The sequence below is a fragment of the Pipistrellus kuhlii genome, unplaced genomic scaffold (genome assembly GCF_014108245.1).
Source record: "Pipistrellus kuhlii isolate mPipKuh1 unplaced genomic scaffold, mPipKuh1.p scaffold_m20_p_19, whole genome shotgun sequence".
NCBI classification, from domain to species: domain Eukaryota; kingdom Metazoa; phylum Chordata; class Mammalia; order Chiroptera; family Vespertilionidae; genus Pipistrellus; species Pipistrellus kuhlii.
The window spans coordinates 13,463,924-13,489,551 of NW_023425504.1; the positions used below are offsets into that span (position 1 = coordinate 13,463,924).

Sequence of the window (25,628 nt, forward strand, 5' to 3'; positions counted from 1 at the left end):
GATTGAACATTATTCTTGTGTTTATTAGCCACTTGTGATTGTTTTTCTGTGTATTGTCTGTGGTTTTGTTGGCTCATTTTTTCTTTTGGGGTCTTGGTATTTATTTTCTAATTAATTTGTATGAGATCTTTATATAGTAAGGATATTAATATTCCATTAATTTTTAAAGCTCTTTACTAAATATCCCTTGATTACCTTCCTGATTTTCCTCATTACTTATTGGTTTGCCCCTTTTCACCATATCAAAATAAATCTACTTACCTTCCCCTATATCTGTTGCTCTCATTCCCATTTCTAAAACTTTTTCTTTCTTGGCTGATCTCCTAAACTATACCTTCCTTATTAATTCATCATAGACTAATGGGAATGAATTTGACATACCTGACATTTTGTCCCTAGATATATATCAGCTCTCACTTAGTTAAAACATTTTCACTATTATTGTTTTAAAATAATTCAAATGATTTATGCTTAGTTAAATTTGTATATATGAGTGTTCTAAGTTTGACTCTATTGATGTACTCTCATAAAGATTAGTAATTTTATGCAATATACTTCCTACAGCAACTCACACAGTACAGTATATAGATAGCTAAATGTTTATATTTTAGAAGGTGGGAGAACATTATGAAGTAGGGTTTTGAGTCTGCATGTTAAAATTAGTTTAAGGTAATATAATCTGATTTTTCTCTCTTTTTCTTGCCTCTCCTGTGTCAATTTTAAAAAAAGGAAGCAATAGAGGCATTTAATGCTCCTAATAGCAGCAAATTCATCTTTATGCTGAGTACCAGGGCTGGAGGTCTCGGAATTAACTTGGCCAGTGCTGATGTGGTTATACTGTATGATTCAGACTGGAATCCACAGGTTGATCTACAAGCTATGGTTAGTAATCTTTAATGATATCAGAAATTTTTTCTTCGCTCAGAATACTATTGTTATTTATATATTGTAGCACCAAGACAATTTATGATTAAAGGGTAAAACAATCTTGGGGAATTTTTGTAGATGCTAAAATATATTCTCCTGAAAAATAAACAATATTTCAATTGTGCAAACTGCAAAAACAAACAAAGGAAATGAAAGCAAACATACCCAAATCCATCTATAGCATTTATGTGTCGATTTTGGCTTTTTATCATGAAAAAGAAATGTCTTGAACAGAACACATGCATGTTTTAATGAAGAGGGTTAAAAGTCTCTTAATATTATTCTGCTTACTAATTAAATATATTAAAATCCTTAGTACTGAAGTTGGGAGAAGTGCAATTTTAACTTTTACAATAAAACATTTGTGGTGAGGAGGTAAAAAGGTAACAAAAGAAAATATTCCAAGAAAACATTTGCTAAGGACAGTATCAGAAACTATTCTACCTTAAATTTTTTTTTCAGGGAGCTATTTCTCTTTCATGGTATCATTTATTGAACTAGAGCTACAACTTCTGTCAATATATAGATATAGAAATATAATTTCAGAAGTAAAAAGATTCAAAAGAGTTATTCATTCAAAATCCCAATAAGTTATGGAATAACTGACTATCTTTGGAAGTCATATGCCAGTGAGGCAAAGCTTAGAAGTCTTTAATTTTTTTATGATAGAGAATTGAAAATATTGACCATTGGGACATTTGAAATCAATATACTTTGGCATAATTGTTATTTTAGCATGGTACCAAACTACCTGTTTGATATAACTAAATAGGAGTAAGCCAAGTAAGTTACAGTGTTACTGAAATGGAAAACTTATTAAGACCTTTATTTCCATAAAATTGTTAGAGTATAGCTGTTTCACAATCTACTGATTTGAGTTTGAAATTTAAAATATGTGTAGGGATGTTGCATTCTCTTTCAGTACTGAAGGTGTAATTGGGCTCTGGTATTTTTATATTTATTATAGTACAAGAGCTGTTTTGAACTTTTTTTCTTTGATTTTTTTTTCTTTCTTAACTACTATCCTGCCTTCACCTATTTGCTCTAGCAGCTTCTGTGTTTTAAAAACCACTACCCCTGAATGTTTTAATATTATCAGAACTTGCCACTTGTCAGCTTTACCAACTATAAACCATATGACCAATTCTAGACCAATATACAGTAAGGATATTAGTATCCGATTAATTTTTATGACTCTACTACAGATTCCTGAGTTGCCTTAGAAACCAGAAGGAACTCTTTCGATGATGAGATAAAGCTGACTTTTGCTACCATAGCAACACTTGTTAACTACTTTGTTCCGTACTTACAAAAGTCCTTGCTCGTGTGGAAGGTGTTTGGATTTAGTGGGTTAAAAATTATTTAGTAACTTAGTCAAGAAGCGTTCAGCTACCCCTAGTTTTTTTTTTTTTAATTTAATTTATTTATTTATTTTAAATAAATCTTTATTGTTCAGATTATTACAAATGTGATCCTCTTCCCCCCCCCCCCCCCAATTGCTCCCCTTCACCAGGTTCCCACCCCACCCTCTGTCCTTTCCCCATCCCCCATTGTCCTCATCCATAGGTGCACAGTTTTTGTTCAGTCTCTTCCCGCACCCCCACTCCCCTTTTCCCTGAGAATCGTCAGTCCACTCCCCTTCCATACCTCTGATTCTATTATATTCACCAGTTAATATTGTTCATCAGATTTTTTAATTCCCTTGGTTTTTAGATTCACTTGTTGATAGCTACGTATTTGTTGATCATAATTTTTATCTTTATCTTCTTCCTCTTCCTAAATAACCTCCTTCAGCAATTCATATAATTCTGGTTTGGTGGTGGTGAACTCTTTTAGCTTTTTTTTATTTGTGAAGCTCTTTATCTGTCCTTTGATTCTGAGTGATAGCTTTGCTGGGTAGATTATTTTTGGCTGTAGGTTCTTGTTATTCATCACCTTGAATATTTCTTGCCATTCCCGTCTGGCCTGCATGGTTTCTGTTGAGAAATCAGCTGACAATCGTATGGGTGCTCCTTTATAGGTAACTACCTGCTTTTCTTTTGCTGCTTTTAATATTCTCTCTTTGTCTTTTGCTCTTGGAATTTTAATTATGATGTGTCTTGGTGTGGTCCTCCTTGGATTCCTTTTGTTTGGGGTTCTGAGGGCTTCCTGGACTTGTAAGTCTATTTCTTTCCCCAGGTTGGGGAAGTTTTCTGTCACTATTTCTTCTAGTACTCTTTCGGTATCTTGCTCTCTCTCTTCTGGAATCCCCATAATTCTGATGTTGGTTCACTTGAAATTGTCCCAGAGGTTTCTTACACTATCTTCAACTTTCTGGATTGTCTTATCTTCTCCCTTCTGCAGAGGAGTGTCCTCTGGCTCTTTGTGTTCTAAATCTTTGTCTTGATTCTTGTGATCTTCCAGTCTGTTTTTAGGACTTTGTATAATATTTTTTATTTCAGACAATGTTTTCTTCATTTCTAGTTGATCCCTTATTATTTCTAGTTGCTCCCTTTTCATATCCTCATAGGTCTCATTTATTTTATCGGCCTTTTTTAGGATATTGTTGAATAACCTTATAACTGTAGTTTTGAACTCAATGTCCAATCTTTTCTTTTCCTCCATCTCCTTCCTTTGTGTCCTTCTTCTTGTCTGCATTTTAGTTGTTTCCCTGATTTGATGGAATAGCTTTATGTGCTAGGTGTTCTGGTAGAGCCCAGTAGCACAGCCTTCCCAGTTACCTGTGGTGGACAGTCTTGGTGTAGCCCTTTGTGGGCTGTGAGTGCAGTCTTGTTGTTAAGCCTTGCTTATTGTTGGTATCACTGGGAAGCGTTGATCTCCAAGCCAATTGGCTGTGAGGATCAGCAGTGTCTCAGCTAGGAGGGTTTCCGTACTCTGCTTGAATAGGGCGGGGTCTCGGGGTGGCGCAGACAATCTTTGGTTCCCTGTCAGTCTCGCCTTAGAAAAGTCCTGTTCCTGGAGAGTTTTGGAAGATTGGTTGCAGGCGCGCGCACCTCTTTGGTAAAGGCGCAGACAAGCTTTGGATTCCTGCAAGTCCTTAGAGACTTGCCTTAGAGAAAGCCAGCCTCTGGGAGAGCTTCTGTGCTCAGCCACAGGTAGGGCGGAGTCTCGGGTTGGTGTAGACAAACTTTGTTTTCCCTTCGGCTCCTCCCCAAGTCCCGCAGTAATGGCCTCTGGCTTCACACACCTCCAAGAGATCTCTGCCTGCTGCCTGACAGTCTGGCCTCTCCCTGTCTGGGGCCGTTTATCAGAGCAATAGGGTGATTCTGTTTTCCTCTTGGACAAGAAAGCCAGCCGCGTTAGCTGTTCGCCCTCTCCGCGCCAGGAGTAAGCCAGTAGCGAACTCAGCCCGGCCCGCCCTCTCTGCGTGCAGGGAGTAAGTCAGCAGCAATCTCGGTCCGGCCCTTCCTCTCCGCACCGGGATTAAGCCAGCGCCTTTTCGCGCACACAGTTCTCTGTACCTTCACAGTTCCTGAGGTTCAGCGTGCCTTCTCTCTCCTTCCCAGATGGCAGAGCCTCCTCTCAGGTAGCCGTCTGGTGCTTCAGGGCAATGCCTCCCCTGTTTTTCAGTTCTAAATTCAAATTTGTTGTGGTAGGCTGCATTCGGGTGTCTACCCTATGCCGCCATCTTGGTTTCTCTCTCTTTTTTTAATTTTATATAGTTGGCATGTAGTATTATGTAAGTTTCAGGTATACAATAAAGTGATTCAACATTTGTATACCCTATGAAGTGACCAGCATGATAAGTCCACAAAGCTGTAATGATGACTATCATACCTAATAATATACAAACATGTAAATTGATCGTACCTCTGCTGTGCCCACAGCCAATCAGAGTGAGTATACAAATTAACCCAACAAAGTTGGAGGTTAATTTGCATATGTAGGCGCCCAGCAGCCTGGGTCCTGGGAACTTTCTCAGCACCCAGGTCACTCGAGGTAGGCCCTGTGTGGGTCCTGAGCAACCTGGGAAGGGCCTGAGCCAGGGGGCTCCTGGGCAGAGATGGAGCTGGCGATTAGAGGGAGCTGGGGGCCCCTGCCCAGGCCCCAAACCTCTGCCAGAGGCTTGGGGCCTGGCCAGGGGCGGAGCATCTGAGGGAGCTGGAAGGCAGAGCCAGCGATTGGAGGGGCCTGAGGAGTGGCAGAGCCGGCAATCAGGAAGCTGGGGGCCTCTGCCCAGGCCCAGAAGCTTTAGGCTTTGGCAGGGGTGGAGCGGGAGATTAGAGGCAATAGGTGTGAACTACAGAGGAAACACCTTTTCTGAGCACTCATTGGCTAAGTTCCCTGTATGCCACTGGTAATATTCTTAGTAACTTTGATATAAGAATCAAAAAAGGTGATCTAGGGCTTTTCCACCACACTCCTGGAGAAAAAACGAGGGTCTGCTGCTGGAGGGCTAAGAAATGTCATATCATGTCCTAGCCAGTTTGGCTCAGTGGATATTGCCTAGGCTTGCCGACCGCAGTGTCTGTGTTCGATTCTGATCAATCATGTACCTAGGTTGCAGGCTCTTCCCTGGCTGAGGTCCAGGTCAGGGCTCATGCAGGAGGCAACCAAAGTGTGCCTCTCACTTTGATGTTTCTCTCTGTCTTTCCTTTTCTCTTTCACATTCTCTAAAAATCAATGGAAACGTATCCTCAGGTGAGGGTGAAAAAAAAAAAAAAAAGATGTCATATCCTATGAAAGACACATCTTGAAAATGCCTAAAGAAAGTTGTCATTTTTTAATGGTGAAGAGACTGGAGTCCATGTTGATGAAAACACCTTGGCAGCTATGGTGACTGGCAGTAGCTGCAGCAGCGGGGTGATGGGGCTGGTGCCGTTCCCAGATCAGCCTGGTTACCTCCCACAAAGGGGGCTTCCAGTATGTGAGAGGGGGTAGGCTGGGCTGAGGGACCCTCCCTTCTAGTGCACGAATTTTGTGCACCAAGTCCCTAGTATTACTTATGCTATACATTATATCCTCGTGATTTATTTTATAACTGAAAGTTTGTGTTGGGGAATCCCCTTCATCTTATTGCTCATCCCGCCTCTGTCACTTAGTTTGTTCTCTGTATCTATGAATCCATTTATGTTTTGTTTTTTAGATTTCACATATCAGTGAAATATATAAATATATTTCTCTGTCTAACTCATTTCACTTAGAAAAATGCCCTTTAGATCCATCTGTGTTGTTGCAAGTGGCAAGAGTTCATTTTTTATGGCTGGGTAATATTTCATTAAAAAAACTATATGCCACATCTTTATTCACTCATCTATTGTAATTGATTGATGGGCACCTAGGTTGCTTTCATATCTTGGCTATTGTAAATAATGCTTCAAAGAATATAGGGGTCCATATTTCTTTTTGAATTAGTATTTTCGTTTTCTTTGATAAACATCCAGAAGTGGACTTGGTAGGTCATATGGTAAGGCTTTACCTTTTATATCGATAGTTATTATGCTTTTTTCAAAATTTGTAGGTATAAAGAGGTTAGGAACTAATTTTGGTTTCAGATTTTTATAGTAGATGGTGGCTATATTACCTTTTATACAGAATACCAAAATCTTATAATAGACTTTTTTTCTATTAGGACCGAGCACATCGTATTGGTCAGAAGAAGCCAGTACGTGTGTTCCGCCTCATCACTGACAACACTGTTGAAGAAAGGATTGTAGAAAGAGCTGAGATAAAACTGAGACTTGACTCAATTGTTATACAACAAGGTATAAACTTATGTATAAACTTAGGTGTTTTTTTTCTCTCAAAAATACATGCAACTTTCTTCAAAAGAGATTACTTTTAGTGAAAGTTGACCAAAATTTGCAAGCTTAGTGATCGAAAAATGTCAGTTTTTAAAACAAAATGCTAATTTAAATCTTTTTTTAAATTAACTTATTATCTGTGTACCTATCTTACCATTGCCCCCCGCTAATTTAAATCTTAAACTAAAGCCTTGCATTCACTATAAGCTAGTTAAACATAAAGCTTATAGCCAAGTGTCAGACAAAATGTTGAGTTAAGATGTTTTTAAAACAGGTATTCGAGGGTATCTTTCTGAACAGAAAAATTGATCTAAAAAGTGAATTTTGTACTTGAAAAAATGTTTTGTCCTTCTGAGTTTTAGCTGAATTTTATAGAAGGAAATTCATGTCGAAATAGAAGATATGATAGAAGAAAGACTTGTAGGGCTGTTAATTAAAAATAAATAAAGCTCACGAATTTTTGTTCTTATAAAGCTTTATTAGAACTGTTATGCCATGCTTTCTCTGGAATATAGTAGAATATATATATATATATATATATATATATATATATATATATATATATATATATATATAAAACTTTTATTTTTGCTATTAGGAAGACTCATTGACCAACAGTCTAACAAGCTGGCCAAAGAGGAAATGTTGCAAATGATACGTCATGGAGCCACTCATGTTTTTGCTTCTAAGGAAAGTGAGCTGACAGATGAAGACATTACAACTCTTTTGGAAAGAGGGGAAAAGAAGGTTAGTTAAAATGGCATTTTGTTTTCACAATGGATTGTTTTGAAATCAACATATGTCAACATGCTCTCTGTACTTGTGTTTTTTCAAATACATCTTTTAAACCTCATGCTTCAAAAGACTCATGTCCTCTCTAAGAATTTGTAGATTTTATATGTTGGGGTAGTTTAGGTATCTTTAGTTTAAGAAAGACTATGAGAAAAAAAAGACTATGAACCAGAGTTTAACATTGAGTGACATTTTACTACATGATTGTTGAAAATATAGTTGTATAAAAACAAAATAAATTTTATGTTTAATCACATATATCAGGACTGAATTTTTTGCACTGGATTAAAAATTACCTGCTGGTAAATTTTGTTAAGTGAAAATCTTTTGTGAACATTTCATGAAATATTAAAGCATTATTTGTTAAGGTATATATAATAAGCTGTTGCAGAATATTGTGGTTTTGTGTTGAATTTGCTTTTTGCCAGAAATTATTTTGGATAATTTTAAATACAAGCAAAAGTAGACAGAACCATCATGCTTTTGAAAATGGTAAAATTTCCTTAATTTTTTTTATGACTGAGTAGTATTCCATTGTATTAATGTTCTATAGCTTTATGATAAGTGAAAGAAGCCAGTACTATGATTTCATTTATATGTAGAATCTAATGAACAAAATAAACTAAAAAATAAAATAGAAACAGACTAAGTACAGAGAACAGACTGATAGCTGCCAGAGGGGAGGAGGGTAGGGGGTCTGGATGAAAAAGCCAAAGGGATTAAGCAAAGAAAAAAACCATCTCATAGACACAGACAACAGTATGGTGATTACCAGAGGGAATGGGGAGGGGGTGGGAGAGGTAAAAGAGGGCATAGGGAGAATAAATGATGATGGAGGAAGACTTGACTTGTGGTGGTAAACACACAATACAATATACAGATGAGGTATTATAAAATTGTACACCTGATCCTATCTAATAAAGAGGGAATATGCTAATTTACTCTCAGGCCATCACAAAGATGGCGGTGCCCACAGCCAATAAGAAGGGAATATGCTAATTGACTGCCACACCCTCAAAGATGGCAGCTTCCACAGCTGCACTCCTGCCTCGAGTTCCCCAGTCTCCTTAGCCCCCCAGCTTCCCAGGGCTGGCCTGAGGTAGGTAAACCTTGAATGGTGGCTGCCCAGCTGCTCAGGGCCACCCGAGGCTCAGGTAACCATGGCCAGCCAAGGCTTGTGCTACCAGCAGTAGCAGCAGGAGAGGTGTGATGGGACATCACCTTCCCCTGATCACCGGGTCGCCTCCTACCCCTGAGGACTCCTGGATTGTGAGAGGAGGCAGGCCAGGCTAAGGGACACCCCTCCAGTGCATGAATTTTCATGCACCAGGCCTCTAGTATCTATATAATTTATTAATCAACTAGAGGCCCAGTGCACAAAATCCATGCACGGGGAGGGGAGTATCCCTCAGCCAGGCCTGCACCCTCTCCAATCTGGGACCCCTTGGGGGATGTCTGATTGCTGGTTTAGGCCCAATCCTGGCAGTCAGACATACCTCTCACAATCTGGGACTGCAGGTTCCTAACTGTTCGCCTGCCAGCCTGATTGCCCTCTAACCACTCTCCTGCTGGCCAGATTGCTCTCAACTGCCTTTTGCCAGCCCAGTCACCCCAAACTGCCATCCCCTACTGTCCTGATCACCCCCAACTGCTCTCCCTTGCCAGCCTTATGGTCCCCAACTTCCCACCCCTGCATGCCTGGTCACCCCCAACTGCCCTCCCCTGCCAGCCATCTTGTGGTGGACATCTTGTGGTGGCCATCTTGTGACAATGTGAGGGTGGCCATCTTGTTGCAGCCATCTTGTGACAATGTCACATGACACCACCTAGGCTTTTATTATATAGAATGTTACCCCAATAAATTAAATATATAAAAAATAAAAAGTTAAAAAATAAAATTTAAGAACTCTTTCTAAAAACATAACAATTATATTGTAGAATTACACTACTTGAAAACTCCAATAAATCACTAATAATATCAAATATCCAGTTAGTATTAAACTTTCTAATTGTTTCTTCTTAAAATTTTTTTAGTGTTTGAAGGATTACAAATAGTAGTACATATTTCTCCTCCCCCCCCTTAATCTCCCCCCAGTCTCCCCTATCCATCCACATATGCCTTCACCTCCCCCTTTCCCCCCCGTGTCTTGTATCATTGGTTATGTTTATATGCATGCATATAAGTCCTTCGGTTGATCTCTTACAGCCCCCCCCCCCAACCTCCCTTGCCTTCCCGATATAGTTTGACAGTCTGTTCATTGGTTCTTTATCTCTATAACTACTTTTCCCCCCATTTCTTTTCTTTGAAAAATCTTGCAACTGCAGACTAGAAATAAACATATAATAACAAAAAACGTTTGGGTCCCAATTTCAGTGTCCAACAGTTCTGAGACCCAGTTTCAATGTCAAATAGTTCTTTCTACCCTGTTTCCCCAAAAGTAAGACAGTGTCTTATATTAATTTTTGCTCCCAAAGATGCACTAGGTCTTATTTTCAGGGGATGTCTTATTTTTCTATGAAGAAGAATACGGTACACATTTATTGTTAAATGAAAATAAAGGAAATTTATTACCTGTATACGGTACGGTAGTACGGTAGTTGTCAACACAAACCAGACAAACTGTGAATCCTACAGTATCAAGAATTTACTCATTTGTTCAATGACAATCATGTCATCATCTTCTGGAACATCATCATAACAATCCAATTCCTGAATTTCCTGGTGAATTTCTTGTGACTCCATTTCTTTCAGAATCAGTGCACCAAATCTCTCATGTTTAGTCTGGGGGGGGCATATTTTGGGGGGATGCCTTATATTTCACTCAGAAGGAAACCTGTAAAAAGGTCTTATTTTCGGAGGATGTCTTATTTTCGGGGAAACACGTTATGTACATGCCAGCAATGATATCTGGATGATGGACAGATGGTGGCAATGCAGGTCCGACCCTCTCTGGTTTGGTCCTGGGCAACCTGCAGCGATGCACAGCTGCTGACTGCTAGCATGGCAAGGCATCATTAGCATCTTCCATCTCTGAGCTGTTTCTCCTCTTGTCTTCATGGTCAGAGCAGACCTGACAACTCCTCTCTGTTGCAGGAATCCCCAGGGTCTTGGAGTAGTTTTCTGAAAATATACAAATATATTCTTGACCAAAAGTTAATAAAGGAATCTTTTCTATAAAATTGACTTGGGATCCTTTTTATTTTTGCCCAAACAATTTTTCTTTGGCTTGTTTTGACACCATGTGTGATTTTCATGGGTGTCTTGCTGTTAGCATTACAAATGAAAATTAATTTTCTACAGTAAAAATTTTCTAGATGCAATTTACTTACAGGATATTTTTCCTTACATGATATTACCCTACTATCCCTCTTTTTTTTTAATGGATGCTTTTGTAAATTTTGTAATGCAGTCTTGATAACTTTAAATTTAAATTTTTGGTACAAAAATAAGACTGCTTTAGGTTCATTTCATGTTAAGCAATTTTACCATGAGATGCACTACCAATAGAAATTTTAGTTAATACTTTAGGAACAGCTTTTTGTCCAGTACACTTAAATTTTCTTGGATGTTCACTTATTTCTATTAAACAATTTAAATTAATCTGAAAACTTGATTACTATTTTACTGTCAAATTTAATTCTCTAACAACAATCTTAGTTTAACCTGTAAATACTAGTGGAAAGGATTATTTGCATTCTTGAATAGGCCCTGAGCATTCCTGGTGCTATGCTGGATTTAGATATAGGGCAGTTGCTGTTGGCCAAGTTTCCATCTGTTACCTGGGTCTCCATCTGAGCTGGGCCAAGTCTCTGTTACCTGGGTCTCAGTCTGTGCTGGTCATGGGAAGTGAAGCAACCATGGGAGCAGGAGACTTCCCTCCAAAGGAGTGAGGGTTCAGGTCCCTGAAAGGTTGGGAGGGGGTGAGGGTCTGTGCCCTACCTCTGTTGATCTCCATGTTCTCTCCTGATGGCCCCTCTTCGACTGTGCCTGTCTTAGGTTGTTCCTTCCCTGAGGAATCTTACCCATCTCTGGCTAACCAGCCATCCTCCAGGGACAAGCAGGGTGATATGAGGTTCAGTTCTGTCTCCTTGGTAGCCTATGCCCCCATGGCCTCCTCACCCAGCGCCTGTCTTGGGATCCCCTTGCCTGTTGGTGGGCCCCAGCACTGATCACATTTCTTCTCCAGGGAGGGCCCAGCTCACATCATTGGGCGAGAGACAGATCCATGGTACCAGACACCATGAGGTTTCAACCTCAGCTTTAACAGAAAGTTGAGGCAACAGCTGTGGGCAATTGGATTGTAAAAGGAGGGTCTCTATTGGCCAAAAGGGCAAGAGGGGACAATATAGAATTCTCCAGTGCCTTCCCAGTGATTTAATTCCTTCTGAAAGAGACTAAATCCTTTCATGTCCTTTTTTAAATTGCTGCCAAACATTCAGAGAATTAGTTTTTAAGTTTTTTTTTTTTTGGGGGGGGGGTAATAATATGCTGTTGTGAGATATCAAAAATTATGACATTGTAGAATAATATCATGTAAGGATATTCTTTGCTCTGGACCCTGGCACTTCAATTTCAAACTGGCTGTCAATTTATTTTTGTAACTTTATATAAACTTTGTCAGGGAGGCAAACACACAAGTTATTTACTTTAGTTCAAGAGGCCAAATGTATTGACTTTAAATTACAATCCTTATGACTTTTGAAGGAAACCTCTTTATTTTCTTCCATGATAATTTTCAGGCTACAGAGAGTTTCATTTAGAAATCATTGTCAGATGAAACAATTTCTCTTAAGATTATGGTTACCACTTGTATAGATTACATTATATATATATATTTTTCTTATAATATTTTATTAATTTATTAATTTTTATTTTTTACATATATGTCCCTATTCCCCCATTACGCCCCTATACCACGTATGCCCTACTCCCTTGTCTGTGTCCATTGATTAGGCTCATATGCATGCACACAGTCCCTCTGTTGGTCTCTCCCCCTTACTCCCATCGATCCCCACCTTTCCTGAGGTTTGACGATTTGATTGATGTTTCTCTGTCTCTGGATCTATTTTTGTTCATCCGTTTATATTGTTCATTATATTCCACAAATGAGTGAGATCATGTGATATTTATCTTTCTCTGCCTGGCTAATTTCACTTAGCATAATACTCTCCAATTCCATCCATGTTGTTGCAAATGGTAAGAAGTACTTCTTCTTTACCGCAGTAACTATACTTTGTGTAGATGTACCATAGTTTTTTAATCCACTTATCTGCTGATGTTTCATAAGTAGCTATACTTTTAAAAAAGTTTCTTTAAATTCAAATACACATAATGTCGACACATTGCCATTAGTTGATATGTCATCTGTATTTTTAAAAATCTGTAGTTCTCCCTTTTTTATGTATTAGTTTCCTTGTAATTTATTTGGTGTAGAAACTGGGTTATTTCCTTTTGAGTTGCTCACAGTCTGGATTTAGCTGATTCCATCCCCATGAGTATTTTTCCATGTTCACTATTTGCTGTCTTTCTGTAAGTTGATAGAACTTACTTTTCAGACCATATTTTTGTTTATTCACACTATATATCCAGAACTTACTTATTTTATAACTGACTCCACACTCTGCCTCTGGCAACTATCAGTCTGTTCTCTGTATTGATGAGGTGTTTTTTTTTTAATTTTTTTTATTCCACATATCACATGGTATTTATCATTCTATGTCTAACTATTCACTTAGCATAATGCCCTCAAAGTGCATCCAAGTGTTGCATATGGCAGGATTTCCTTCTTTTTTATGTCTGAGTAATATTCCATTGTATACATATACACCATATATTTTATATCCATTCATATATCAATGGACACATGTCATTTCCATGTCTTGAGTACTGTAAAATGTAAATAATGCTGCATTGAACATGAGGGATGCAGATATCTTTTCAAGTTACTGTCTTTGCTTCAAATAAATACCCAGAAATGTAATTGCTGGATAATATGGTAGTGTTACTTTTAAATTTTTTTGAGGAACCTCCATACTATTTTCTGTAGTTGACTATACCAGTTGACATTTCCACCAACAATGCACAAGGGTTCCCTTTTATCCACATCCTATCTATTACTTGTTGCTTGATAATTTATTGATGATAGCCATCCTGACAGGTGTGAGGTGATACTCATTGTAGTTTTAATTTGCATTTTCCTGATTAGTAATGTTGAGCATCTTTTCATGTATCAGATATTATCTTTGAATTTTTAGCAATCTTATGTTAGTATGCCAATTGTTTAATCCAAGTTTTCCTGTATTTTAATACTAGCTACTGTACCATTAAAATTTTGCAATAGAAAATATAATATGGTTATATCTTCAATGATAAAATATTTTAAAGAAAGCCTAATTGAAGAATACTTTGGAAGAACCATTTAAGTATTTAAAATACTTGGGGCAAGTTAAATTTATATTCAAGTTTGAAGTCAGCAGCATTATATCTTTACCTTAAAAGTTAACAGACTGGGTATTTTGTGTAAAAACTTGACTTTTTAAAAACTTAGAGTATACTCAGATATTTATAAGTAATCCAGTGATGATTTTCTAATTTCAATGCTTTCAAATGTAGACCGCAGAGATGAATGAACGCTTGCAGAAAATGGGAGAGTCTTCTCTGAGAAATTTTAGAATGGACACTGAACAAAGTTTGTACAAGTTTGAAGGAGAAGATTATAGAGAAAAACAGAAGGTAACTTTTTATCCTCAACCCTTAGACTCTCAAATGATCATTTCTCCCCATAACAATTATAAAACTCGCTGGCACTTACGTAATACAATACTCTGTTGTACAGTGAAATTTGTTGTAAGTCAGAAGATCTCATGAAAGGGCCACCTTTAATATATTTTACTGGTTTGTTATTAACATTATTGTCATCATAATTTTTGCTGCTATTGCTGTTATGACTACTACTTTTGTTTTTGAGAAACACTGTGGGAGTGTCGTTGAGTTCCTGGATTCTGAAGCTAAAATCCCAACTCTATCACTAAATGACTTTTGGTACCCAGTTTTCTCACCTGTCAAATGGAGGTTATAGTAATATTCTAGAATGATTCTGAGGTTCAATGAGTTACTATTCATAATGTAATTAGAACATGCACTTAGCACTTAGTACTAAACATATTAGTGATAATATTAACACATACTTAAATGATAGAAGGACTTTGTTAAAGGTGTTCTCATTTATGAAATAATGCCTTATGTATAGCAAGAATCTTTTCAAGAAACGAGAGTTTTATTTATTTTGTTTAATTGAATTGTGACTGTAAATTTTAAAACTTTTTATTTTGAAATGACTTTTAGACTTTATTGCGAAAAATAGTGTACAATGAACATATATCCTTCACTCAGATTTCCTTAATTTTAACAACTTACATTATTATAGTACAATGATCAAATCCAGGAAATCAACAGGGGATGCAGCCCAGGATCCCACATTGCAATTTTGAAAAAGAGCTTCATTTTGTAACTACCAATCTGTACTTATAAATCCCTTCACTTTTTCACTCATTCCTCCCCCCTGCTCTGGCAGCCAGCCATCAGTCTGTTCTCTGTATTGGTGAGTTTGTTTCTATTTTGTTTGTTAGTTTACTTTGTTCTTTGGATTCCACATATAAGTGAAATCATATGGTATTTGTCTTTCTCTGACTGATTTATTTCACTTCTAGGTCATGGGGATATGAAGTACAGCATAGGAAATATAGTCAATAATATTGTGATAACTATGTATGGTGCCACATGGATATTGGAAATATCAGGGGGAACACTTTGTAAAGTATATGATTGTCTAACCACTATGCTAAACACCTGGAACTAATACAAAATAATATTGAATGTAAACTGCAATTGAATAAAAATGAGAGTTTTTTTAAAGAACCATTTTAGGTTCACACCAAAATTGAGCAGACAATAGAGTTCCCATATTCCTCCTGCCCCGACACAAACATAGCTTCCCTCATTATCAACATCCCCCACAATAATGGTATGTTTGATACTTATCAAACCTACACTGACATATCATTATCACTCAAGGACCATCGTTCACATTAGGGTTCACTCTTGGTTTGTACATTGTATGGGTTTAGATAAATGTGTAATGACCTGTATCCCCCATTACAGTATAATACTGAATAGTTTTATTGCCCTAAAAATTCTCTGTGTTCTGCCTATTAATTCCTCACTCCCATCAATCCCTGCAAAAACTGATCTTTGTACTTTCTCCATATTTTTTTTTTTGCCTTTTCTGGAATTTTTTTGTCTTATATTTGGAATCACACAGTATATAGCCTTTTTATATTGGCTTCTTACACTGAGAAATAAGCATTTAAGCTCTGTCCATGTCTTTTCATGGCTTGATAGCTCATTTATTTTAGTGTTGAATAATATTCCAGTGTCTGGATGTGGAAAAGTTTATTTATTCATTCACCTAAACATGCTGGTTGTTTTCATATTTGACAGTTGTGAAAAAAGCTACTGTAAACAGCCAGGTGCAAAGATTTGTGTGGACATACATTTTCAACTCCTATGGGTTTATATTAAGGAGCATGGTTGATGGATTGTATAGTAAGTGTATATTTAATTTGATGAGAAACTGACAACTTGTTTTCCAAAGTGGCTGTACCATTTTGAATTCCCATGAGCAATGAATGAGGGTTCTTGTTGCCATATATCCGTACCAGCATTTTATATTGTCAGTATTCTGGATTTTTGCCATTCTAATATGTATATAGTGGTATCTTATTTTAATTTGCATTTCCCTAATGACATATGATATAGAGCTTCTTTTCATTTGCTTATTTGCCATCTGTATATCTTCTCTGGGGAGGTATCTATTCAGGTCTTTTGCCCATTTTTAATCAGGTTATTTTTTTATTGTTGAGTATTAAGAGTTCTTTGTATATTTTGGATAATAGTCCTTTATCAGATATGTCTTTTGCAAATATTTTCTCCCAAGCTGTGGCTCGTCTTCTCATATTCTTAAACCTGCAACTTTCTTGCTATGTCTCTTCTAATCTTGATAGTTCTGTTTTTCTTTGTTATGACCTTGACACTTTAGAAGAGTATTGGTCAGTGATTTTGTAGTTTGTCTCTCATTTTGGGTTTGTCCAACATTTTCTTGTGTTTTAATGGAAACTTATGCGTTTTTGGCAAGAATACAATGGAAGGGATGCCTTGTCCTTCTCAATACATCATACCAGGGAACATGTGATGCTGCTATACCTTACTACTGGGGATGTTAACCTTTATCACTTAGTTGAAGTGATGTCTGCTGGGTTTCTTCATTGCAGGATAACCAGTTCCCCCTTTGTAACTAATAAATATTTTGGGAGAAGATATTCCTCAAACTTTTACTCACCGATTTTAGCATCTGTTGGTAGAGTTTGCTTATAGCAGTTATTATTGTAGTGTTTGCCTAATGGTAATTTTTTAAAAATTTTCTTCATTAATAAATCTACACTTATTAATGGGATTTTGTTGTAAGGAAAAACTGTCCCTTCCCATTTATTTATATACTCAGTTATTTATTTATATCAACATAGGCACATGGATTCTTATTTTTAAAATTTATTTATTTTTTGTTAATTTTCACCCAAGAATATGTTTTCCATTGATTAAAAAAATTTTAATCCTCACTAGAGGAGTGAAGATTTTTCCCCCATTTTTTTAGAGAGAGTAGAAGTGAAGGGAGAGAGAGAAAGTGAGAGAGACAGAGAGACATAATGTGAGAGAGACACATTGATTGGTTGCCTCCCACAGGTGCCACAACCGGGTCTGGGGATTGAACCTGAACCCAGGTGCATGCTCTTGACTGGGAATCAAACCCACAATCTTTCAGTGCTCAGGCTGATGCTGTATGGAGCCACACTGGCCAGGGAAGTTATTTCATTTTTGAGTTTTAATACAATTCTATCATTTTGTTGCTCAAATGGTTTTATATAGCTGTTATATTTCTTAACTTCAGAAGTGAATTTTACTAAAAAACTTATTCTTGCGGATTATATTTAACAACATAAACTGATGAACAAAATCAGATCCAGAGACAGAGATGCATCGATCAGATGCTCAAACCTCAGAGGGAAGGTAGGAGAGGGTGGAGGTAAGGGGTAGAGGTCAACCAAAGGACTTGTATGCATGCATATAAACCTAACCAGTGGACATAGACACCAGGGGGGTGAGGGCATGAACGGGAGTGGGGTGGGGGCAATGGGAGGGATGACACAAATGTAATACTTTAATCAATAAAAAAATTAAAAAAAACCTTATTCTTGGATATTGACTTTACAGAAAAAATGAGAGATGAGTCATTTTAGTTTGCAGTGCAACTAGTATGCTTACAATGCTTTGTTGTATTCATTATTTCAGTTAGTTTTTAGTGTCTTGACTTAAATCTGTCTAGTTATATTTATAACCTTAATTCTGACTATTTACATTTTATTGTGATGAGATAGAGGTGAAGGCCTACACGCACAGGCTGGAAATTGCCTCTCTAATATGCTTTCTAGATCTCATTATGTGATATTAATTTTATAAATTTTATAGTTATTCCCATGGGCTTACTGATATTAGGAGTGTTTTACAAAGTGGAAAAATATTACAGTGAAGAGTCTAGATATCATTGGAGTTTCTTATCTACATTCTTAGAGGTAAATTAGACTTAGTAAAGTACTTGTCTGTTTCTAATATAACTGGTTTTCCTGTGTTTCTAATTCTAGCAAACTAATGATATACAGATAAAGAGAAGTTTTAATGATGATGATGATATATTTTTATAATTGAATGTCTAACAAATCAGATTTTTTTTCTGAGTATTTGGGTTGAAATTATATTTTATTTCTATCTTTTCATATTTCCTGGATGGGTTCTTAAAAAAGGTTCAGGAATCAAAAACTTGCTAGAATGTTGTTTATACGTAAATCATGGGAGTTACACAGTGCGTTAGATTTTCATATATGATTGTTGAACCACTTGCAGTACTTTACAACTATACCTGGTAGATTGTCATAATGACTGACATTGATACTGAATAAATTAGCCTGAATAAGTTTGTATTAAATGTATGCTGTCTGAAACAAATTAATCCAGTATGATTTTTTTTTTAATTTAAAAACTGCTCTTTTTTATTTCAAAATATGGTGATTTAGGGTCAGGAAATACAGTGACATGGAGGAAGGACAAAAGTGGAACATGTAAAAGATAAAATATTTTTGCTGGATTTCATTTTCAGTTTCAAATCTTTTCAACTTTTCTTTTTATTTTTTGCACCAAAAAAGGAATCAATACTTTTCATTCCAGACTTGTCAACTTTAGCCAATGCCTTTTGAGCTGCAGTCATTTTGCTATTTTTCTTTTCAGTCTTTATATATTTGGTATTAAACTTAGTGTAATCTTCTTTTGCTTCTATGGGCTCATCTGATAACTTTACCTTCTTTGATGGAGGTTTTGGCAACGAAGCTAAATATTCTGGAAGCTTTAAATATTTAGATAGGTCATCACTTAATTCTTTAGTGACGTAATCAGATATCAGGCCATGGGCATAACGAATATAGTCCTCTTCCCTGTCACAGGAAATCTGGTGACCAGAGAAAAATGCAGTTGGCCGAGACCGGTTTGGCTCAATGGATAGAGCGTCGGCTTGGGGACTGAAAGGTCCCGGGTTCGATTCCGGTCAAGGGCATGTACCTTGGTTGCGGGCATATCCCCAGTAGGGGGTGTGCAAGAGGCAGCTGATCGATGACTCTCTCTCATCGATGTTTCTAACTCTCTATCTCTCTCCCTTCCTCTCTGTACAAAATCAATAAAATACATTTAAAAAAAAAAGAAAGAAAAATGCAGTTGATTGTACCCGGGCACCAATATTTATGCTGTTGGTTTTTAATGCTGCCACAGTCTGATTAACCTTTTTTTTTCCCCAGCCACTTTAACGTCTTCTCTTTGCTGTACTTGTAATATTTCTTTTTGCCCATTTCTTTTTCCTCTGTCAAGTGTCGAAGTAACTTCTCAATTTCAGGAAGTTTCAGCAACAACATGCAATTCGGAAACATATCCACCACAACTTGATCTAGAGGCTGAGACTTTCCCTCTTTATCAGCCTTTATAAGGTAGTGAAGGAGCAGAAATAGAGGGTCCATGGGTGTGACAAAATGGAGAAGACCTCCTGTTTGAACTGATTGATTAATAAACCAAGAATGGTGTTTTTCCTTGAAAACTTATTTCAAACAGCTGCTGTAGACACATATTGAATAAGTAAAGGGCTCCTTCCCCTGAACATGGGTTAACCAATTTTACAAACATAAGCCCACTTTTCATCTTCTTGGAAGCATCTTTTTTTTTTTTTTTTTTTTTAAATACTTTATTGATTTTTAAAAAATATATTTTATTGATTTTTTTACAGAGAGGAAGGGAGAGGGAGAATTAGAAACATTGATGAGAGAGAAACATCGACCAGCTGCGTCTTGCACACTCCCTACTGGGGATGTGCCCACAACCAATGTACATGCCCTTGATCGGAATCGAACCCGGGACCTTTCAGTCTGCAAGCCAACGCTCTATCCACTGAGCCAAACCGGTCTGGGCGGAAGCATTTTTTAAATATTCTGGAAGCAGGAAGAGGTGCTCCTGAGCACGGCCTGGGGCGGCAGGACTAGGCTGGAATGGCTGGAGAGGCTGGTTGAGTTCGGTTTCCTTTCCGGTGCCGGCAGCCATCTTAGCTTTTCAAACTTGGCGCCCAGTGGAGACGCCCCAGCCCTGTGGCCACGCCCTCCCGGCCCCCGCCCCGGTAGGTGCCCCAGCATGATTTATTTTGTTTTTAAAAGTTCAGGAATTGGTTTTTAATTCTTATTTCAAATTTGGGTACTTAGACCTTCAAAAAAGTATAGTTTAAATGACCAAATACATTACTTTTAGAAAGTTAATGGAAATTATTATTGATTTATTTTTCACCCCAATTGAGACAAATAAAATATTGGTTATTGATAAAATATTACTATTATTCATATTAATCCATCTGAGGGGAAGAAAAACAAAACTCATTTCACTGCTCAGGGTATTTCTCATTTTATATAAATTCATATTATATTATCTGTATCTAGTAAGTCTGGAGTTAAAAGAGACCTTAAGGTTAGTTACTCTAATCTTTTTTGTAATTAAGGACGCTCATTATAGTATCTACTAGAGGCCCAGTGCTTGAAATCTTGCCGCAGGACCCACCTCTGCTGCCCCAGCCCCACCTGTCCCACATGAGCCCCTCCTCACTGCGTGAGCTGTGAGTCCCAGCCAGTGAGAGTTGCTCCTCTGTGCACTTCCTGGTGACCCATTGTTTGGTCATTCCACCATTATGGCGTCATGACCACAGGCCTTTTATGATATAGATAGATGATAGTTATTCAGCTTGAGAATGTGGTCATGTTGGGAATTCTACTCTTCTCAGGATAGTTAATTTCATTGTTTTATATATTCTGGTTCTCAGAAAATTTCTTTCCTATAATAATAAAAGCGTAATATACTAATTAGACCAGACAGCCAAACGACCTTCTGGATGTCCTTCCGGATGGTCTTCTGGACAAAGCCTGGGCTGCAAGGGCCAAGGAAAGCTGCTGTGTCTGCGAGAACTGAGTCCCTTGCATGAATTTCATGCATTGGGCCTCTAGTTTGATTTATAAGCTTTGTAATAGAAGAGATTATTTTATTAATTTGTGTACCTGTGACACTGACTTGCAAATAATACAGTAGGTATTTAAGACATTAAATTATATTGAGTGGAAATCTACTTTCCTGTGACTTCCCAGGTTGTTTTTAATCTTATGAATCAATGAAGAACTGTATTCTTTCCTGTTTGATAGACTTTTACTTATATGGATGCCACCATTATGTCTCTTTAGTCTTTATTTCTCTAGACACCGAGTTTGTAGATCTCTAACCATCCTAGTCATCTTAGTTTATAATCCACTTTTTATTTTAAAATATATATTTTTATTGATTTAGAGAAGAAGGGATAGGGAGAGAGAGATAGAAACATCAATGATGAGAATCATTGATCAGCTACCTCCTGCATGAACCCACACTGGGAATCGAGCCCATAATCTGAGTATATCATCCACTCTTTAAATATGATACCAAAATTGGAACTCAGCTCTTAGATAAGATTGGAGTGGGACCATTAATTATAGATTAATGGCTTCTTTTGTGTAAAGGCACTAGGTTAGGCACTATGAACTGAAAAAAAATATCTGAATAAGGAAACCATTCCTATAGATTCCAGAACGTGTATTGTCAGTTTTGTCTACTTATTTTTAAAATGTATTTTTTAGCTGATATTGGGGTGAAGTTTTGTAAAACTATCAAATTACTGTTTACCCCACTTTGAATGCTTTATGATAACTAACAGCTCTAGCCATATTGGCTCAGTGGATAGAGCGTCAGCCTGTGGACTGAGGGTCCCAGGTTCCATTCCGGCCAAGCACATACCTGGGTTGTGCGTTCAATCCTCAATAGTGGGCATGCAGGAGGCAGCCAATCAATGATTCTCTCTCATCATTAATGTTTCTATCTATCTCTATTTCTCCCTTCCTCTCTGAAATCAATAAAGGAATATATATTAAAAATAATAACTTACATTGATCTGAAAGCAGTTTACCTAATGCTTTCACATGTACATTCACATTTAATCGTTAAGGTAGATATTATTATTTTCATGTTACAGGTGGAAAAAATAATTTCTTCAAAGTTAAACAACTGGTAAAGTGGAAGAACCTGGTTTCACATTCAGGTCATTCTGATTTCACTGACTTTTTCCAAAGCTACTTTATCAAGAAGTCTCATTAAAAAATTATCTTGATTTTAAGGGATATGTGCCTGTCATTGATATTCATCATTTACCCCTTTCAGTTGTTTTCTATTTCATACACTTAACAGAGTCACCAGAATCAATGTGAGTCTTCTTTCTTTAGTAGATACTACAGGGTGGGGGAAAAGTAAGTTTACAGTTGTTCATATGGAAAGTAATATAATAATTATGCAATAATATAAGAATAAACTCTATGTTTTGAATAATCACATCTGTAAACCTACTTTTATCCCACCGTTGGTTTATTTATTAGGCATCAAAATCTAACCAAATTGTGCAATTTCTTCTCAACTGCTAAGGAAGAATCAAGTTCTAAACTTACTTTAAAAAGAAAAAGTAAAAGGAAAACATCCTTACACCTAAACTTGGTATTCAGGGAAAGCTTTTGGCACTTGAGATGCATATTTGTGACTTATAAAAAAGCAAGTTTGGTTCTTTCTAAGGGCTCTGGTTTTCTCATGCTTATGCAACCTTGATGCATTTGGTTTTTATAAAACGGTTTGGAGTAATTAAACTACCCATTTTTATTTGTTATGTATAGCCCGGGATGGTGGAATGGATTGAACCTCCTAAACGAGAACGCAAAGCAAACTATGCAGTGGATGCCTACTTTAGAGAGGCTTTACGTGTCAGCGAGCCAAAGGTTCCAAAGGTAAAAGAAAACAATATGAGGCCAGTTTTTATGTCCTACAGCAGAATTCTTTTGTAACCTGGTCTGTGAATCAGATTTATTTCAATTAGTGCTAAATCATAGTCCCTAAAATATAACAATAATACAGAAAAGTACTTGATATGGCCCAGCCATATCAATGGATTTCATTGTATTTATTTTTCTCTATATAAAAAATAGTAAAAGATAAATATGTTCACCTTATGTACTGAAAAAATGTGTATATATGTATATATATGTGTATATACATATATGCATGTGTATATATGTGTATGTATATATATACATATATATGTGTGTGTGTGTGTATATATATATATATCATGCGTTTTCCCCCCCACAGGCTCCACGACCTTCAAAACAGCCAAATGTTCAGGATTTTCAATTTTTCCCACCACGTTTATTTGAGCTCCTGGAAAAGGAAATTCTTTATTATAGGAAGACAATAGGCTATAAGGTAAAATTTAAATTTTTTAGACTAGTGTATTATAATCCTTTAATCTAATATAATCTATTCAGCTAGACTAGAAGGTGTTTTATTTTAATTTGAGAGGTTATAAGAGTAAATCAAAATAGTGGTGTTTTTAAAACCAAAGAGGGTTAACTAGAAGTAAAGAATTAATCTATCTAATTGCTAGTAGGATCATCATTATACCATATAAGATTAATGAAGAATTCTCCAGTATTTTAAAATATCGATAGTTATAATAACATATTATTTTAATAATGCTAGTGTTCAAGTGGTTAAAGAATCTGTAGAAAGAACAACAGGTATATGATTAAGTAGAAGTGAATATATAATAGATGATAGGAAGGTTGATCATTTTTTTAAAATATGAACAAGAAATAGTATTTTTCAGTTTATTGTTCAAGGTTGATGAAAGCCCTGTTGATGATTAGTAGACTGTGATCACAGGTATTAATGATAAACACGACAATAAATTCTATAATTTAAAAATGATATTTTAGAATTCAAAATTCTTATTTATATTGATAAATAGGAACCCATTTTTGTGAGTGAAATTTAATGTTACCACACTAAAGCTATCACATTGAAAATTATGCATATCATGTTATTTCTATATGTTGAAATTGATTTCCTAGTGAACAAAAAGACATGACTAGAAGTATAACCAATAGTATAAATGAAATTATAAAAACAGTAACATTATTATAATTTTAGAAAAATTTCAGTTATATGAACTGCATGCTGTGTTTTAAAATTTATTTTGCAAGCCTTTAACACAAGTGGAACTATGCCCAATTATTTTGATTAGGAGTTGTAATGTGCCTATAAAAGCTCCATGTATATAAGGTATTTAGTTAGCTCATTTATATTTTGGAACTAGAGTGGATCTTGAGAGCGTTTCTACTATTATTACAGAGTGGAAGCATTGCCATTTGAAAAGGGTAAAAAAAAACTTTGCTTGCTTTTCATATACCAAAATTTACATATATATAAATAGGTATAAGAAACTTAAAGTAAATATAAGTAGTTAAAATCTGATTAGGGAAATGTGATTAAATTCGAATGTATTTAACCAACAGGACTGGATAAAATCCTTCTTAGGAAGTTATAGAAGTGTACAGTAACCAGTTGAACGTTGAGACCAGACATAAAACTATTTCAAAGACAGTGAAAATGGTAATATGACAAGAGAAAAAGGCAAGTTATAGGTACAAAATGTGAAATAAAAATAGTGACATTAATAAAGTAGTTAATATTATTTCATGAGGTAAACAAATATATATTATCTCACTAAGGGTTATAAAAATTTTATGTTTAGATCATTACTTTTTGTTACTTTTGACTGTTTTGGTGAGACTTGAAAGAAAAATTAATTGAAATGTTAGACCTCATAGTTCATTTGATTACTAACAACCCTGTGAAACAGGCGTTGTTATCACCTCTATATAATAGGTGAGGAAACTAAAATTCAGAGAGGTTAAATGACTTGTTCAGAGTCATACAGTTAACAGAATTGCCAAGGGTGCTGGTCCCAAACTAAAGTTCTCAATGTTCAAATGCTATGCTCTTTACACTTAGACATCTGGGGCTATTTCTGCATGTGACATAGCCCTGCTTCTTTCTGCAGCCCTAAATAACAACTGTGCTTACAGTGGTGTGACATGTTTGGGAGGTGAGCCAAGTGGTGATCAAGAAGCAGCAATAAAAAATTATCTTTGTTGATAGAATTGTTTATGTTCCTTCTTTGAAGATACTGAAATTCTGTTCCCTGCAATAATACACTGCCCACGGCATTCTTACCATACCTCTGATTTTAATGTAAACAGTGCTTTTCCTTACAGGCAGTTTGTGGTGAAGAGCGAGGTCTCACAATGATTGGTTGGGTGGTGGCCAATGAAGAAGATGGAAGAGAGTGGAAACTTAGAAGAGAGAGGAATGAAGGGACAACTGAAAAGGGTGACAGAAAGGAAGAAGGTGTAAGAAGAGACAAAGGGATGAATGAGGAGAGGGAAGGTGACATGGAATCCATGCTATGGCACCTTACTATTATTTTCTCTTCTTCACCTCCCAGAAAGAAGTGACAGGACAGGGAGAATGAGTGAAAGGAGGGCTTTTAAAAATTTAATACATATTTATTGAGT

The 25,628-nt window shown here is 36.5% G+C and overlaps 2 protein-coding genes across 14 annotated transcripts in view; one reads left to right on the forward strand and one right to left on the reverse strand.

Annotated features, from left to right (window-relative positions):
• Window positions 1-25,628, forward strand: part of SMARCA1 (SWI/SNF related, matrix associated, actin dependent regulator of chromatin, subfamily a, member 1) — an 89,542-nt gene that overhangs the window by 34,397 nt on the left and 29,517 nt on the right. For 11 of the 13 annotated variants that reach the window (XM_036443445.2, XM_036443442.2, XM_036443443.2 and 8 more), the window contains 6 exons: window positions 730-882; window positions 6,500-6,632; window positions 7,270-7,418; window positions 14,077-14,196; window positions 22,890-23,000; window positions 23,362-23,475. In XM_036443445.2, coding sequence (XP_036299338.1) covers window positions 730-882; window positions 6,500-6,632; window positions 7,270-7,418; window positions 14,077-14,196; window positions 22,890-23,000; window positions 23,362-23,475 — 780 coding nt within the window. The remainder of the gene's footprint in view (window positions 1-729; window positions 883-6,499; window positions 6,633-7,269; window positions 7,419-14,076; window positions 14,197-22,889; window positions 23,001-23,361; window positions 23,476-25,628) is intronic. The other 2 variants (XM_036443450.2, XM_036443451.2) reach the window with 2 other exon arrangements.
• On the reverse strand, window positions 18,723-19,839 carry LOC123652574 (ribonuclease H2 subunit B-like; the record flags this gene model as incomplete). Its single annotated transcript, XM_045583443.1, is given in 4 exon segments — window positions 18,723-19,101; window positions 19,342-19,411; window positions 19,413-19,713; window positions 19,715-19,839. Coding segments are annotated over 4 exon segments (855 nt in total), but the record flags the coding sequence as incomplete, so codon positions are not given.